The sequence below is a fragment of the Staurois parvus genome, unplaced genomic scaffold, assembly GCF_062004578.1.
Source record: "Staurois parvus isolate SC_StPar_1 unplaced genomic scaffold, SC_StPar_1.0 ptg001454l, whole genome shotgun sequence".
Lineage (NCBI taxonomy): Eukaryota > Metazoa > Chordata > Amphibia > Anura > Ranidae > Staurois > Staurois parvus.
This window is the reverse complement of record NW_028319250.1, coordinates 437,508-455,164: the sequence shown is the minus strand read 5'-3', so window position 1 is coordinate 455,164 and position 17,657 is coordinate 437,508. Positions and strand designations below refer to the sequence as shown.

Below are 17,657 nucleotides of genomic sequence, written 5' to 3'. Positions count from 1 at the left end.
TAAATGGTGGCTGCCAACTCCAAAGTTGACATTGTCCAATGGAGCCATCTTCAAACCGCATGCTAGGTGATTGTAAACTTGTACATATGTAGCGTCCCTCTGGTTAGCTAGTTTTTTTTAGATAGAGGATGGATAACAGCCTGGTATGAGTTAGGCTGCGTTGAGTCATCCAGGTAACTTTAGGTCAGGGCTGAGGGCTCTGCAGGTCAGTTCCCTGATACCTCCCCTTGCTCTAGAAGCTTGAAAAGTTTCTAGAAAGCAGTGGGAGGGGGTGAGGAGGGGTTGATCTGCATACTTAGGGGAACTTGGCCAATCTCCAAGCAGGAGGCTTGGCATTGGGCCAGGACAGCCCTTAAATATGGGAAAGCCTGATCAGCAAGAGTAGTAGTGTCGGGTAGAAGATGGAGTAAAGGCTGGATTGTGGAGAATGGAAGGGGGCCCAGGAGAGAGGCATACCTGCAGGCAGGAGCTGGAAGGGAGGATCGCTCAGCCTCAATCATCCTCTGAAAGAGGACAGCCTGGGAAGCAGGGAAGGAGCCAGCCCAGCATAAGGCCTGAAGGTAGCCTCCAATCCACAAGCTTGCAGAAGAGGTCTAAGTGAGTAATCCCATACCCCCTGAGCCAGATAAGGGGAGAGGGCAGTCGGGTGGCCAACCCAACTAGCTCCTCACGGGAGCTGCTCGGCTAAAAGTGGCAGTTTCTGGTTCCCATTGCCCAGGGATGCAGATAGGTGAAGAGGAGATTTCATCTGGGGTCTGAGGTGGTATACCAGGAGGGTTGGAGAGCTTTCCAAGAAGAGAATCTTTGTCTGTGGACATAATTGCTAAGGAGTAGTCCTCAAGTTACAGTTTCCTTGGGCATCCCATAAACCCCTCAACCTTATCTAAGTTCAATACCCCTTAATAAAAAAAAAGTAAAAAGGCTCAAGGACTGTTTACTGTCTCCAGTGTGCAAGATCTGAAGAAAATGCGTGTTGCCTGGCTGGGCAGGACCATAGGGGGACCCAAAACTCAGTGATTCCTAAGGGGGTAGTGCTACACATATGCTCATGCTTTACAGACTAAGGGGTCTATTCATAAAAAAAATTGCATAGCGATTTGTGAAACAAAACTGCATTATTCTGTGTGAATTAAACATTTGCTCAATAGTTTTAGGGTTTTGTCACACAATGTATAAAGCGTTTTCTGTTGTGCGAATGGGGCAAAACCTGATGTTCTTAAGCTTTTTTTTTCACTTCTAAAAAGTAATAGTGGGTATACGAGCGCTAGGTGGAACAGAATAAGCAGCTGGCATTAAAGGTCAACCTCCAACCCTCATAAGACATACATATTCAGAAATGCAGCGCTATTAAATGACATATAAAATGGTGACTTATAAAGCAACCAAATAAAATCTAAAAATAAAAATGCGCTGTGGAGCGCTAAGGTAAAGGTGATAATAGCGTCTAAATATGATGTATGAGGTGCGATAGGGACATCTGATAATGAGATAAACGTCCAGTATATGAAAAAGGTGAACTTCCGTGCTTCCAGTGGATAAGAAAATGAGTATATATTGCACTAACCAGAGAGCGCAATTATAAGCGCATTTGAGTACATAGACCACTCCTGGTCATCAGCATCCTAAGGGTGACCTCGGGAGTCATCTGGTATATGTCCGTACATCAGCTGATCATCTGACTGCTACTCTCCAGATCTCCAGGGTAACTCCAATCCAGATGTACATGGACCAAAATTGCACTAAAGGAATCCACCTTAAAATCCTCATGAACAAATGAGCCTGAAAAAGAGTGCTTGATAGTGCAGTAATTTTTATTATTAATGTGGCAAAAAATTACAGCAAAAACACTATGCACTCACATCTGGCAAGATGGATATGGAAACAGAATCAAAGATGGCCGCCGGCCCTCCTCATGGCCCCTGCAGCGTGACGTCACTGGCTTGGAGGAACCGTCACACCGTCACTAGTGCGCAGTCATTTGGAACAGGAAGGGGCCTTCCCCAAACTGTTCCCACATAGTTGGGAGCATGAAATTGTGAAAAAATGTCTTGGTATGCTGAAGCCTTAAGAGTTCCCTTCACTGGAACTAGGGGGCCAAACCTAACCCCTGAAAAACAACCCCACACCATAATCCCCCCTCCACCAAACTTTACACTTGGCACAATGCAGTCAGGCAAGTACTGTTTTCCTGGTAATCACCAAACCCAGACACGTCCATCGGATTGCCAGACAGAGAAGCATGATTGGTCACTCCGCAGAACATGTCTCCACTGCTCTAGAGTCCAGTGGTGGCGTGCTTTACACCACGGCATCCGACGCTGCATTGCACTTGGTGTTGTAAGGCTTGGATGCAGCTGCTCGGCCATGGAAACCCATTCCATGAAGCTCTTTATGCACTGTTGTTGTGCTAATCTGAAGGCCACATGAAGTTTGGAGGTCTTTAGCTATTGACTCTGCAGACAGTTGGTGACTTCTGCGCACTGTGCGCTTCAGCGTTTAATTTTTACCAGGTTATGCCTGGTTTGATTTGTACCTGGCTATCCTTAGGTTTGAAGGTTACCTTGCTGTCCCTAGTTGGATGGTTATCTGGTTATCCCTGGTTTGGTGGTCACCTGGCTATCCTTGGTTTGAAGGTTACCTTGCTGTCCCTAGTTGGATGGTTATCTGGTTATCCCTGGTTTGGTGGTCACCCGGCTATCCTTGGTTTGAAGGTTACCTTGCTGTCCCTAGTTGGATGGTTATCTGGTTATCCCTGGTTTGGTGGTCACCTGGCTATCCTTGGTTTGAAGGTTACCTTGCTGTCCCTAGTTGGATGGTTATCTGGTTATCCCTGGTTTGGTGGTCACCTGGCTATCCTTGGTTTAATGGTTAACTGGCTACCTTTGGTATGATAATTACATTGTTGTCCCTGGTTTGATGGCTACCGGATTTGTCTCTGGTTTGGGGGCTACCTATGTATCCCTGGTTTGATGGTTACCTGGCTATCCCTGGTTAGATTTTTGCCTGGCTGCTTTGATGGTTAAACCAAGACCTTTAAAGCCTGTGCTGATCCAAACGAAGGCAGAAAAATTATTTCTTGATCCCTGAATGCAATCGGGTACTTCCTTGGTATACAATTTACAGCGTTATTACTTACAACTATGAATACATTTTTGCATTTAAAAAACATCCAGACCTTTTGGAAGCAATATTGAGTTACCTAGAACCAGCTCATGCAGGAGTCTTTGTCACATTTTTACAACTCTTACTGTAAAGCAGTTTTTCCATAAACAAAAGGCTTCTGGCACCCTGTCTTTTGTGATAAAGTGAACGACTTATCTCTATCCGTCTACCTCACTCTCCCTCATCTATCTCTCTCTGCATTGCAACTGTACTTGGTCCTCTTCTTTTCCCGAAGCCTGAGAGGGTATTTATTCACCTTCCCTTATGGTGGCCAGTGCTGTATCTTCTTTCCAGCTATCTAATGTGTGAAATTACTGTTGTTCTGCAACTTCTGCATTGCTCTTTGCTGACCCAGATTGCCCAATTCTGCTCGTGTCTCCTGCCCTCATTACCTGTCACCTACCTTGACCTCTACCTGGGCACCTATTGCTCCCTCGCCTGCTCCTTGCCTCAACCTCTGCTTTGACTTGACCTTTTACTATATTGTTGCCCTGTCTCCACATTGTGACCCCTTGGTGAGATGATCCTGAGGGCTACAATTTAGTGTTGGCTTGCAGAAAAGCGGCCTGGGGCCATTAGGGCCACTGGTTCCTCACTCCTAAGTTTAATTCAATTTATTTTTTCTCCCACATTTGTTTCACTTATGTGTGTGTTTTTTTCTGATGGTAGGGTATGGGTCCTCGGGCCTACCCTGCAGTCTAGGGGGAGGATGTGTGACCTTTTGGTTCCTTCCTCCCTTGGGGGTCTCTCTTCGGGAGAGCCCCCTGACCTAGTACTAGGTCGCTGACTTAGGCTAGCCACAAGGAAAGGGGTCCGCCAGGCCTTTTGGCTAGGTGGACCATGTGGGAACCTTAGTCCCTGTCAGGAGCCTTGTGCCCCAGGGGATCAGGGTAGAGGTCCTACCCATTCGGGGGGGTGGACAAAGCACACCCCTAAGTGCACTTTTTTGTCTTCGTTTTGTACTAGCACATTTTTTTGTTCACTTACAGGTTTTTTGTTTTTCGCACTTCCGCGGACGTCAAAAAAACAAAAAACTCCTTGCAGGTTGCCCTGGTGAGTGCCAAGTTGTCACTCAGACTCTACTGCTTGGACAAGCCCACGTCACTTGCCAGGGGTGTCAATCATGACAATTTTATGTAAATACTGGTTAAAGAAGCTAGGGTTAGAACCTCTGTCAGGTTTTTATTGCCATCTGTGTCCCTGTTGAGTAGACTGCTTTTCAGTTCCAGTCCCGGTGACCACACAGGAAGTGAGGGGAGATTTCCCAGATGGGGACAGAGACATTTTAAGACATAAATGAAGAAACAGAATTTTTTTTACACTTCAAATTTCATCTTTTAGCTCCTCGGAAGTGTTATTTATAGAAGCAGTTACAGGTTTAGTCAGTGTTGCCCTGTATAGTATCTCAAGGTCTGTGGAGACGCCATCTTGTCACAAAACCCTGACAGAACATGAGTCAGTTTATAAATGTCCCCCACCCCCCCAGAAAGAAGGGTTAAGCTCTGCTGACGTATCAGAAAACTGACGGGTGTCAGATTTGGATATAAACGGCATCAGGCCGCCCCTCCAGACATGACCCCTTTTTAAACCTGCCACAGCCTCTAGATAATTCTGCTCCTGGGGGATTGTCACTTTAAATGCCTACTCTGCTTGAATTCTAACCGACCATCTCTGCAACCCGAAACTGCAGGCCAGCTTGTGCCACCTCATCAACTTACTGAGGCCTAGACACACCCCGCACATTCCAAGGTGTCCGAGTGCACTGGGCGAGATATATATATATCAACACGCCAAGTCACATACTTCAAATACAGTACATGTGGTCACCATTCAGCCTCAGGGCACATTCATCTCCCTGTGTTTAATCAGGGTGTGAAATGCAGCGTGAGCCTCATAACTCAGCCTGAATAGGCCGTAAAATTGCATCACAAGTCTGCTCAGTCACTGCAATGGGCAATGCTAGCTCGAAATACACCATTCTGGAGTGGAGACTCCTCTGGCCATGCAGGGAGGCGATCATTGTAATAGTGGGGTCCCCTCGTCATCAGAGCTATGAGGAACCCCTTGAAACGCATCAGCATTTGCAAACTCATTTGGCATCTTCCCAGCATTGCGGTTCTGGCGATTCTCTTTGGGGATATTTATGATAAGCATGCCCTTTTTATTGGTTTGTGAGTATGAGAACCTGTTTTCCTCTTAATAAACGGTGTTTAGAATAGCCCGCATGACTGATGCACTCTTTCCCTGCTTTTCTATATAGCGGGCAGCACGGTGGCTAAATGGTTAGCACTTCCACCTGGCAGCACTAGGATCGTCGGATCAGATCCCAACCACGGCACCACCTGCCTTGAATAAAGTTCACCTATATCTGAGCACCACACCTAAGTATGGGAGGTTGAACTTTGGTTTGTGGTCAGCATTCAAATGTTCCTTTCTGTATATAACCTAAGAATTCAATTCATTGCTGTGGATGATCGTATGATTTTTCCTACAGGTGAGAGCTGGTATAGCAGATGACCAGGAAGACATGGTTACATAGTTACATAGTTAGTCTGGCTGAAAAAAGACAAAAAATCCATCCAGTTCAACCATAGGAAAAAAAAAAAAGTTATAATCCTATACCCAGGGGTGGACTTACCATTTGGAAACTCGGGCACTGCCCGAGGGCCCGGGGTCAGTAGGGGCCCCATGAGATGCCCCTGGTACCTTTTTCATAGGCTTTTTTGAGTTTGGGCAAGGACACAGGGGCCCCATGATCTCCTATTGCCCCGGGGGCCCCATGAGTTGTCAGTCCACCCCTGCCTATACCCACAGTTGATCCAGATAGTCAACTCACATTTAGCTTCAGACTGACCTTACCTACTGCAGTCTGTTGCTGATTTTTGTTTCCTATAGGTGAGATTGGGTATAGTTTCTGATTAGGAAGAGATAGTTGGCCACAATTAGCTCCAAACTGAGCATATGTACTACAGTCGGGTGCTGTGAGCAATTTATAGGATATTTATTCCCTAGAGGTGATATCTGGTATACTATCTCACCAGGAAGAGATAGTTGGCCACAATGAGCTTCAAGCGGACCTTACCTACTGCAGTCTGTTGCTGTGGGCGATTTTGTATGATTTTTGTTTCCTATAGGTGAGATTGGGTATAGTTTCTGATTAGGAAGAGATAGTTGGCCACAATTGGCTCCAAACTGAGCATATGTACTACAGTCGGGTGCTGTGAGCAATTTATAGGATATTTATTCCCTGGAGGTGATATCTGGTATACTATCTCACCAGGAAGAGATAGTTGGCCACAATGAGCTTCATGCGGACCATACATACTGCAGTCTGTTGCTGTGGGCGATTTTGTATGATTTTTGTACTCTATAGGTGACATCTGGTATAACAGCTGACCAGAAAAAGATAGCTGGCCCACAAGTAGCTTTAAGCTGAAGATACCTACAGAAATCTGTTGCTGTGGGCAATTTTATACAATTTGTGTTCCCTACAGATAAAATTTGGTATAGCAGCTGACTAGAAAGACAGAAGTGACCGCAATTAGGTTCAAGCTGACTAGACGTATTGCAGTCTGAATTTTTATGATCTTTTCAGGTGATCAGGTGAGATCTGGTATAGCAGCTGACCAAGATTAGGTAGTTGACCACCATTGGCTTCAAGCTGACCATGCATACTGCAGTCTGATTGTACAATCTCCTTTAGGTCTACCAACATCTTTGTAGTGCAAGGACTTGTTTAATTGGCTGCAAAGTGAATCAATGTTTTAGAGAAGGTCTGGAATGACATAGTTTTGGTAAAGGAGCTGTACTTCTAGCGCCTCGAGCCTTATTCAAGTCTATGTGAAGTTATTACACAGTCAAGGCTGGTGATGATTTGTGCACCAGAGGAAGCCTCCACCATGTTGGAGAGGTAAGCACCTGAGTGGGTGTGAGGTTCTATCTTAGATTAGGGGGCTAGGTGTTCTTTTTTTTTTCCAGTGGAGTTATATTTTAAGGTGCCTTGAGAAGCTTAAAGATTGAGAGCCAAAGTATGTTATTGTGTTCTTCATCTAGCAAGCTTCTCACTGTGTTCCAGGTAGGACCATGGCCTCCTTTTACACGATTGTGATCTTTAGAAAGGAACGTAGCTCAACACACAGAGGGCGGTGCTTGGAACCTGGGAGCACAATTCTCTGTATATTCATTGGCTCATATTCCAGCCATTCTGGAAAAAGATATTTTGGGAACCATAGTGCTTTTGCGAGTGGGGAAGCCACTTGGTGGGAAGGCGTGCCTCCTAAGGCAGATGCTATCAGAATGGAGTGTTCCTTTAAGCACACCATACACGTTGTGGTTTATGACTGCTTTATATGCCGGTGATTGTACATGAGAAATACATGGTCGGGATTTGAACTGATGACTCTAGTACTGCCAGGTGGAAGTGCTAACCATTTAGCCACTGTGCTAATAAAGCAGGTTCTATCTGCAGCTCCTAATGAATACTGTCAGAAGCTCACAGTGTGCAGTAAAATCAGAGTAAGCCATACAGGAGAGGACCCTGTACAACTGTGCAAGACTGAAGGGAAGGATGGAACAGAGGCGGACTGACCATTTGGAAACTCGGGCACTGCCCGAGGGCCCAAGGTCAGTAGGGGGCCCTATGAGATGCCCCTGGTACCTTTTTCATAGGCTTTTTTGAGTTTGGGCAAGGACACGGGCCCCATGATCCCCTATTGCACGGGGGTCCCATGAGTTGTCAGTCTGCCCCTGCTCCTACAATGAATTATCAAACCACTCCACACACACAGATGCTTGATTTGTACGCGATTCGATCTAATCTGGTCAACCACAACAGAAGTGCAGTGAATTTGTAACTGGTTACAGCTCTCAGCCTTGTTGGCTACTACCAGCATTCGTACACCACCAGCTCGCCTCCGGCCCTCCGCAGACCCAACTACAAAGTGCAGAAGAGGCAGCTTGACACAAACCAGCTCAGAGTCAAACTGACAGAAGGAGCAGCTATTCTGAGAGCAAATGGATCTGTTTGTGACACTCGATCTGCCCGACGCTACGGCCAAGGTTCATCAATTCATCAAGTGTCAATGTGCTGGACACTGCCAACCGTCCAAGGCACGCATGCCAAGAGCCATAATAATGACAAACAGATTGGTGCCCGTGCCCGCTGACACCAGTCTAGTAAAAAAAAAATATTTTTAAAATCAGAGCTGACCATTGCGATGTAAGCGTTGGCCGCGTCTGCTGTGTTGCGTCACGGTCGGCATAAGGGAGAGCGGGCACAGGTAGCAGGTGCCAACAGGCAGCCAACAGACATCTAAAAACACAAGCCTGCCCATCCAGAGAGTAGTAAAGATGGGGGAAAGGGGGGGGGATTCCTTTCCTTGAAATTTTGACATTTTAAAGAAATGTGATTAGCGTCAACAGGGAAGACATATTTAGGGGGGAGTGGTCTTTCCTTGGATCATGAGGGTTCAGGGGCGGACTGGCCATTCAGGAACTCAGGCAATGCCCAAGGGCCGGGGTCAGTAAGGGGCCCCATGAGATGCCCCTGGTACCTTTTCATAGGCTTTTTTGGGTGCGGTTTGAGTGTGGGCAAGGACACAGGGGCCCCAAGATCCCCTATTGCCCGGGGGCCCTATGAGTTGTTAGTCCGCCCCTGTGAGGGTTACAGAAGTTCCTGTTCTTGTGCCACAAAAATGGCTTCTCGTTTGCCATATTTAACTTTTTCACACAGAAGAAAAACCTAAAACAATGAAAACGGTACACAAAAATCTAATACACAATAAAGAAAACAACACAAATGTACAGAACAGTTGATGATATCAAACAAACTAGTTTAAATAACACCCCCCCCAAAAAAAAAAAAAAAAAACACCCCAAATAAATCTCGTTTATTCTATTTGTTTCATGTTGTCTGTAGGCCGGTAAAGTAGACGTTCCACCGGCTATAATATTGTTATCCTGGCTGATAGTAGTGACAGAGGGCTGCTATTCTTAGTACATAATGTAATTGGAATTTAGGGGAACTGCATTTTTCTATTCTTCCGCTTACCAGTTGAGTCTGCATAACTGTTTATGTTGTTTTGTCTGTGAAGTCTGCCGTCTTCTCTCTGTATAAAATGCTGATTGTCATCGGGTTACTGTCTGCATACCCTGAATAATCTTTAGACGTTCGTTTTATCTGTGAGGGCTGTAAAGTGAAATGTGAAGGCCTGTTCACCTTCTGTCTTCTTATACTAATAGGAGAGGGGGGAGAAGGAGGCCTATGGATGGAGGTCCCACCCCTTGTTAATGGATTTTAGGAGAGGGGGGAGAAGGAGGCCTATGGATGGAGGTCCCACCCCTTGTTAATGGATTTTAGGAGAGGGGGAGAAGGAGGCCTATGGATGGAGGTCCCACCCCTTGTTAATAGATTTTAGGAGAGGGGGGAGAAGGAGGCCTATGGATGGAGGTCCCACCCCTTGTTAATGGATTTTAGGAGAGGGGGGAGAAGGAGGCCTATGGATGGAGGTCTCACCCCTTGTTAATGGATTTTACTGGTGCCACACCCCTAATTTGGAAGATACTGAAAAACATAAGGACCCTAACTAGAAAAAGCTAGCAAATATTTGTTTGCTAGCGATGTTATTTTTTTTATGTTCTCTTGGTGTGTTGAATGCTTATTTTGGCTTTGTTTATATCATTTTAGAATGATATGTTGTATCTCCCTGAGGAAGTGGGCTATTGTCCTGCGAAACGCGTTGGAGAAATGATGTCAACTATGTTACTTATGTCATCTAGGGATATGTTATGTAACAAGCCTGTTATTTCGCACAAGCTACACATGACTTTTAATATGAGCTATGTAAATGCTCAAAACCCTCACCACAACTGTGGTTTTAACCACTTCCCGTCTGACCCATGTATATAACCATCCGGACAGTGGCAGTACAGGGGCGGGTTGCATTCATAAACGGTGCCCGCCATTTTGGACTGTGCGCGCTTCTTGGGAACACCGATCGCTGTACGGGATCTCTGTGTGAGGTCCCGATCATTTGGCCAACCAGTGATCACATGAATAGGAGTAAGCAAGATGTCACTTCTGACATCATTGCTTACTACGTGTGAAATCTGTGAATGATCACAGAGATCACATGGTACAAGGCTATTCACAACAGCCTTGTACCATGTGACAAGCTGTGACCAATCACAACTCTCACAATATTTCTCAATGGCTGCAAGAATGCAACCAGAGAGACTGATAAATGATTGCTTTTACAGCCTTTATGGGTGTGAAAGCAATCAGTGTGTAACAAAAAAAAAAAATTTCATCTCCCCCCACTGCTAGGGTGACAGTATGTTAAAAAAAAAAACCATAAAAAATAATATAAAAGAATAAAATAAAAATGTAAAGAAAACATTTGGAAAAACTATAATTTTTGGTTATAAACTAATTTGGGTTTTTTTTCTTACTAAAAAGATAACTGAATCAATTTTGGCCAAGATTTATGAAGAAATATTATTTATTTGCAAAATTTTATAAGAAAAACACTTTTTTTCAAAATTTTTGGACTTTTTCATTTATATTGCATAAAAAATAAAAATCCCAGCGGTGAATAAATACCACCAAATAAAGTTTTATCTGTCTAAAAAAAAATGTTAAAAAATACATATGGGTACAGTGTTGCATGACCGCGCAATTGTCATTCAAAGTGTGATAGCACTGAAAGCTGAAAATTGCCCTGGGCAGGAAGGGGGTGAAAGTGTCCGGACTGGAAGTGGTTAATATTGTTAGATAAAGCTTTAATCTTTTATATTTTTGAGTATGTATTTGGTGTGGTGCCTCTCAAGGCACCATGAGATTTTTCTAGTTAGGGTCCTTGTGTTTTTCTGTCTTCTTATACTGCACACTACAGTTCTAAATCTCAGTGTATGAAGGGATATGTAGTAGCCAGAGAGTTGAAGGAAGCGTTATGGGTTTTATTGTAGAAAGGCCCCTTACACCAGACGAAAAATCGTTCAAAAATCTGTCATTTGCACAGTTTGGTTTTTCATCCAGATAATGGGCACAAATAGAAAATCGGCTGTGATGCTTCTGAGCCAAAAAAAAGTTTGGAAATCTGCGGAACGGACATTCAATTGAAAGGTTAATGTATTTCTCACCCATTAAAAATCAAACTGTTGGTACTGCGCATATGTGACAGAACAAACAAAAAAAGATTCATTTATGTCCATTAAATGTCCACTATGTCCATATTTATTGCTCAAAAATCGGTCATTACACGACGGCAATGTCATTTGCTCTCACGACCATGTGTTCCTTTTTTAACAATTTTTCGACTAGTATATGGCTAGTGTTAGCTTTTCTTATAAATACAGAGAGGCAACTTAAAGCTGATTCCAGCCAAGGGGCGGACTGACAACTCATGGGGCCCCCGGGCAATAGGGGATCATGGGGCCCCTGTGTCCTTGCCCAAACTCAAAAAAGCCTATGAAAAAGGTACCAGGGGCATCTCATAGGGCCCCCTACTGACCCCGGGGGCCCCAAATGGTCAGTCCGCCCCTGGCGTGGTCAGTAGGGTGCCCCCAGATTTCGCCATCGTCACCATGTATTAGGCATCATTTACAATGGAGCTACACATTTTTTGAATGTTTTTGGACAAAATGGGCACCATTGAATGGAAATTGGAAGGTTGAGTTGTTTTCATTGAAGTTACAAATCGCTCCGGTGTGAACAAGGCCTTAGGTACAGAAACGTGTTCCACTCAGGTGCTCCCATGGAAGACTAAAGAGGCCATAAAGGGGGTGACTACCTTTTTGGTAGACCTACTGACCCTGGGCCCTCGGGCAGTGCCCGAGTTTCCAAATGGTCAGTCCGCCCCTGTTCCAGCCTTCCCTTCAGTCTTGCACAGTTGTACGGGGTCCTCTCCTGTATGGCGTACTCTGATTTCACTGCACACTGTGAGCTTCTGACAGTATTCATTAGGAGTTGCAGATAGAACCTGCTTAATTAGCACAGTGGCTAAATGGTTAGCACTTCCACCTGGCAGTACTAGAGTCATCAGTTCAAATCCCAACCATGGCACCACCTGCCTGGAGTTTGCATGTTCTCCCTGTGCCTGCGTGGGTTTCCTCCGGGTAATTTGGTTTCCTCCCACACTCAAAGACATGCTGGTAGGTGAATTGGCTCCTGTTTAAATTGGCCCTAGTATGTGTATGTATGAATGTGAGTTAGGGACCTTAGATTGTACACCCCTTGAGGGTTAGGGACTGATGTGAATGTACAATATATATGTAAAGCGCTGCGTAAATTGACAGCGCTATATAGGCACCTGAAATAATAAATTATACAGGATTTATATAGCGCCAACAGTTTGCTCAGCACTTTACAAAATGAAGGTAGACATTACAGTTACAATACAATTCGGTACAAGAGGAAACAAAGGGCCCGGCTCATTAGAACTGCCAATCTGAGATCTAGCTCTTTCACTCCCCACCCTGGCGTACCCATTTTATTCATTGGATTTCAGATTTTTCAATCATGGAGGCTCAGCATGACATGTGGGCATTACCACAGCTTTCAGTTTTTCTGGAGCACCCTACTGGCCCCTTCCACCTGTCATTATCTGCTTCTATTGCAAAGAGAAGTGCAGAGTCCCAGTGATGACACAAATGGGTATAAAAAGGTATGTAATTAAACAGGTTTATTTAATATCTGTATAAGTATGTTGATAAAAGGGGAAAGGCAAATATTTGCAAATTAACTTCATTAAAGTGGTTGTAAACCTCAGACACGAAATATGAACAAAGCATATCCCTCTGTACTGTGTACTTGTCTCAGTTAAGAGCAATAATTGTCATTTCTGTCTGATGCCTCCTTCCTCTGCTATTGGCAAGAATCACTTCTTACAAGTTTTCCTGACACCAAGAGAATAATGGTGACAGAGAAGGGACCTTTAGCAGGACGACAGCCTGGGCTCTGTTCCTGTGAGGTGTGTGGAAGGGGTGTGTCCAGGGGCAGACTGACCATTTGGAAACTCGGGCACTGCCTGAGGGCCCGGGGTCAGTAGGGGGCCCCATGAGATGCCCCTGGTACCTTTTTCATAGGCTTTTTTGAGTTTGGGCAAGGACACAGGGGCCCCATGATCCCCTATTGCCCGGGGGCCCCATGAGTTGTCAGTCCGCCCCTGGGTGTGTCTCTTCCATCCAATCAGCTCTCAGAGCTCTCCTTACTGAGCTTTGCAGTGTGTAAGTTCAGCTCTCTGCCCCCGTTTTCTGAACTCTCAGACAAGCTGTACAAATTCAGCACTTTGAATGGATGTAGAGAAGACAGACAGGTACAACTTATGTAGGAGGATTTGTTTCATCTCTGTGTATCACCTAAGACCAGTCACTTCATTGGGTATATGTAATGGTTTACAAGAACTTTAAGGCAAATGATAGGTTCTCTTTAATGCCCCTTTCTCAGAAAAGTACCTACGTATCTACCCTTTGCTCCTTTGCTGTTTTATGCAGCTACCAGGAGCAAAGAAGTATAGGGATCATATGACCCACTGCGCTTCCTGTTGTGTCACAGCATTGATTGGCCCAATGCTGCCACATCAGGAGCAGGGACACAGTTTTCAGCCCCATGTAAGCTCTGTCCAAAGCTTACACAGGGATACTTCACCCAGAGGTGATCGGAGCAGTGGGGAAAACAGAATACAAGTTCAGGCTTTGTTCCTGAAGAGCACATTGGAGAGTTTACACAAGCGGTTTACATGGTCTGCTCTTCGTCAGCACGGGGGAACGCTCTGTTTTCTTCAAACAGTACAAGAAGTGTCTCTTGCATAACTTCATCTGAACATCCCCAGTATGGACATGGCTGACAGTGCAAGTGTTATAATGGATTGGATCTCATTACCCAGCCTGAAAGTACAAGGCTGGGATGTTCTAAAGAATTGGATGTTGGCCACTAGCCTATAGTACAAGGGTGAGGTGTTATAAAGGATTGGACGTCAGTACCTGGCCTATAGTACAAAGGTGGGGTGTTATAAAGGATTGGACATCAGTACCTGGCCTATAGTACAAGGGTGGGGTGTTATAAAGGATTGGACATCAGTACCTTGCCTATAGTACAAGGATGGGGTGTTATAAAGGATTGGACATCACTACCCGACGTATAGTACAAGGCTGGGGTGTTATAAAGGGTTGGACGTCAGTACCTGGCCTATAGTACAAGGCTGGGTTGTTATAATGGATTGGACGTCAGTACCTGGCCTATAGTACAAGGGTGGGGTGTTATAAAGGATTGGACATCAGTACCTGGCCTATAGTACAAGGGTGGGGTGTTATAAAGGATTGGACATCAGTACCTGGCCTATAGTACAAGGGTGGGGTGTTTATAAAGGATTGGACATCAGTACCCGGCATATAGTACAAGGCTGGGGTGTTATAAAGGGTTGGACGTCAGTACCTGGCCTATAGTACAAGGCTGGGTTGTTATAATGGATTGGACATCAGTACCTGGCCTATAGTACAAGGCTGGAGTGTAATAAAGGATTGGATGTCAGTACCTGGCCTATAGTACAAGGGTGGAGTGTTATAAAGGGTTGGACGTCAGTACCTGGCCTATAGTACAAGGGTGGAGTGTTATAAAGGGTTGGACGTCAGTACCTGGCCTATAGTACAAGAGTGGGGTGTTATAAAGGATTGGATGTCAGTACCTGGCCTATAGTACAAGGGTGGAGTGTTATAAAGGGTTGGACGTCAGTACCCGGCCTATAGTACAAGGATGGGGTGTTATAAAGGATTGGACATCAGTACCCAGCATATAGTACAAGGGTGGAGTGTTATAAAGGGTTGGACGTCAGTACCCAGCATATAGTACAAGGCTGGGGTGTTATAAAGGGTTGGACGTCAGTACCTGGCCTATAGTACAAGGGTGGAGTGTTATAAAGGGTTGGACGTCAGTACCTGGCCTATAGTACAAGGCTGGGTTGTTATAATGGATTGGACATCAGTACCTGGCCTATAGTAAAAACTTTCCTGCAGTATAAAAAGTCAGCATGGATAAAGATGCCCCCCACCCTTCCCCATCCAATGCATGCTTACTAAATGGGTATGGGAACCCTTACAGAATAAGTAGCCTTGGTACTCGGACATGTGTTTTTACAATTGGCCAACAAACTGTACTAGACCATTTTGTGCGCCTCCTATCTGAATAGTTTGGTGTTGGACCCTATAGAAACTAGAATATTTTTTCAGTGGTTTTAGATACATGTTGTTAAAGCCAAGCACAGTGGCCCAAAGGGAAAAAAAAGGTTCCTCTATCCACACAACCGCCCACCAGGATATTGTAAACTGACAGAAGCACCCTTGGCTGTCAGAATACACTGACCAGTGACTGCAACTGATTGGCTGCAACCACTGATTGATGGAAATGTTTCAACATGTCCCTTCAATAAAAGTCGATTTAAATAATTGACTTTTGTTGAGCAGGCCACACACTGATCGAAATTCAGCTGGTCCAGTAGGGGCCGACTGAATTTTGATTAGTGTATGGCCAGCTTAATGGAGATGTATGTATGAGAAGAATGGTCGGCCAATACTACATATCCTTTGGCAAGTAAAACATACAGAGGGGTAATTCGATTCATATTAAGTTTTCTGGAGCCAGTATGCAGAAGGCACCTCACAGGGTCACTGGAAGTCTATTTCCTGAAACGTGCTGTGTTTCTTCCTTTCTTCCTTCTTCCGTTCATCAATCACCAAATTACCAAATTATAATGTGGGTTAACGAAACAAAGCTATAATGAGATACAGAATGGACCAGACTGTTATCTGCAGCTTTGAAATCCTCTCTGACTGCTGCTGTTCAAATCGGCTCTACTGACTTCCTCCACCCAGCCATATAAGATACTCTAATGTCACTCCTGTCCTGTATATTCACTTATCAGTGTGCCTCACAGAACAGCCACCATAAAAACTGATGTGCCTTTAGGACTTGGCAGCTGCTGATGTTCTCAGGAAGCAGGGAAAGGCAGGACTCAATGGCTATGACACACCAATGCTAAGCTGCCTTCCCACCATTATGCACCATTTTTATATATATTGTATTATACGTAATGTATGTTATGCTGTGTTGGCCAGGGATTAAGAAAGAGTTTGGATACCTGTATGGATAAAGTTGACAATCTTTTTACGTTCAGGTTGTCTTAGAATATGTGAAATCATTTTCTTGGCAGGACTAACATTCGATCTTACCTGGACGCAGCAATCTCTGATTTCTGTTTTGCTATGGCTGCCGCTCTCTGGGCCCCTTCAATACTTCTGTCCACTTTCTGTCTGATTTTGGCACTCTTTAAGGGGATCACCCTCTTCTTCATCCCTTTAATTAAAACGTTGTTCCTGTATTTTCCTTCTTCCTTTGATCCATCTGGAAAGGTGGTACACCCATAGCCATGTCTCAGGTTGTCCAGCCATTCTCCTTCGTACTTCAGCCCACTGGAGCGCTCGCTGATTCCAAACCCGGACCTCTTGTCTTTCTTCCATTCCCCCATATAGAGCTCAGTAGTGGTGGCATCAATATCTGCTTCCATTGGTGGAAATTCTTCCCCTTCCGTCCCATCACCAAAGCTCACAGTTGAGGTGGCATCACTAGCTCCGGAGCTCATCCCACTCACACTTTTCAGAAAGCTCAGTTTACTTCTTTGGGATGAAAGTGAGGACTTAGATTCAGATCTCCTCAGTTTACCCAGAAGAGACCCTCTTCTGAAGAGCCCTTTCTTCTGTGCCTTGAGAACTTCGGGGTCTGCGTAGAGGGAGAGGGCAAAGCCTCCTCTGGTGATGGTGGAGCACACAATGTTGTCTGGTGAGGGGGATATGGCATCATGTTGAGCCAATGTCCCATTGCTGTGTTCACTGCGGAGGGAGGTTAAGGAGGTGCGTAAGGGGTTTCGGACAGCTGCTGCCATTCCATATGGAACACTCTGACGTACACCATAGCCTTCACGGATTCCATTTCCAAACTGGCCCTGGTAGGTTCCTGCAGAAAAACCAAAGAGTTTATACATTTCATCGGCTCTTATTTTTTTTTTTTGGTTCTACAAAGATTTTGTTAAAAAAGGACAATTACAAGAGAGAGGGCCCAGAAGGCCATAGTCAACATTACAACAAATGAACAGGAAAGAGAATGGAAAGTAAATTTTCCCAATAATACCTTGCATTACATTAGTCTTGAAGAGGAACAATGCTTAAGAGTTGCATACATAGAGTGAGAGGGTATAGACTAATTAAGAAGCATGAGTATATAACCAAGGTCAAACATGTATAGGAGAGGTTTTCAGGACATGGGATATCATGCCATCAGCCAGAGTCCCAATGCAGTGGGGGAACTGCAGAAGTCCGGTACGGTACATATATGAAAGAAGAGGTTGGTAGTCTGGTCGTCAGCCTCCACCAAGGCAGTCTGACCAAGGGAGAGAGGAAAATCTCAGGGAAAGGAAACCTGGAAGGGAACAGTAGGAGGGAAGGAGCAG

At 44.9% G+C, this 17,657-nt stretch overlaps 1 protein-coding gene across 1 annotated transcript in view; it reads right to left on the bottom strand.

Annotated features, from left to right (window-relative positions):
• Positions 1 to 17,657, bottom strand: part of JPH2 (junctophilin 2) — a 93,231-nt gene that overhangs the window by 59,524 nt on the left and 16,050 nt on the right. The window contains exon 2 of the mRNA XM_089662297.1: positions 16,384 to 17,164. Coding sequence (XP_089518423.1) covers positions 16,384 to 17,164 — 781 coding nt within the window. The remainder of the gene's footprint in view (positions 1 to 16,383; positions 17,165 to 17,657) is intronic.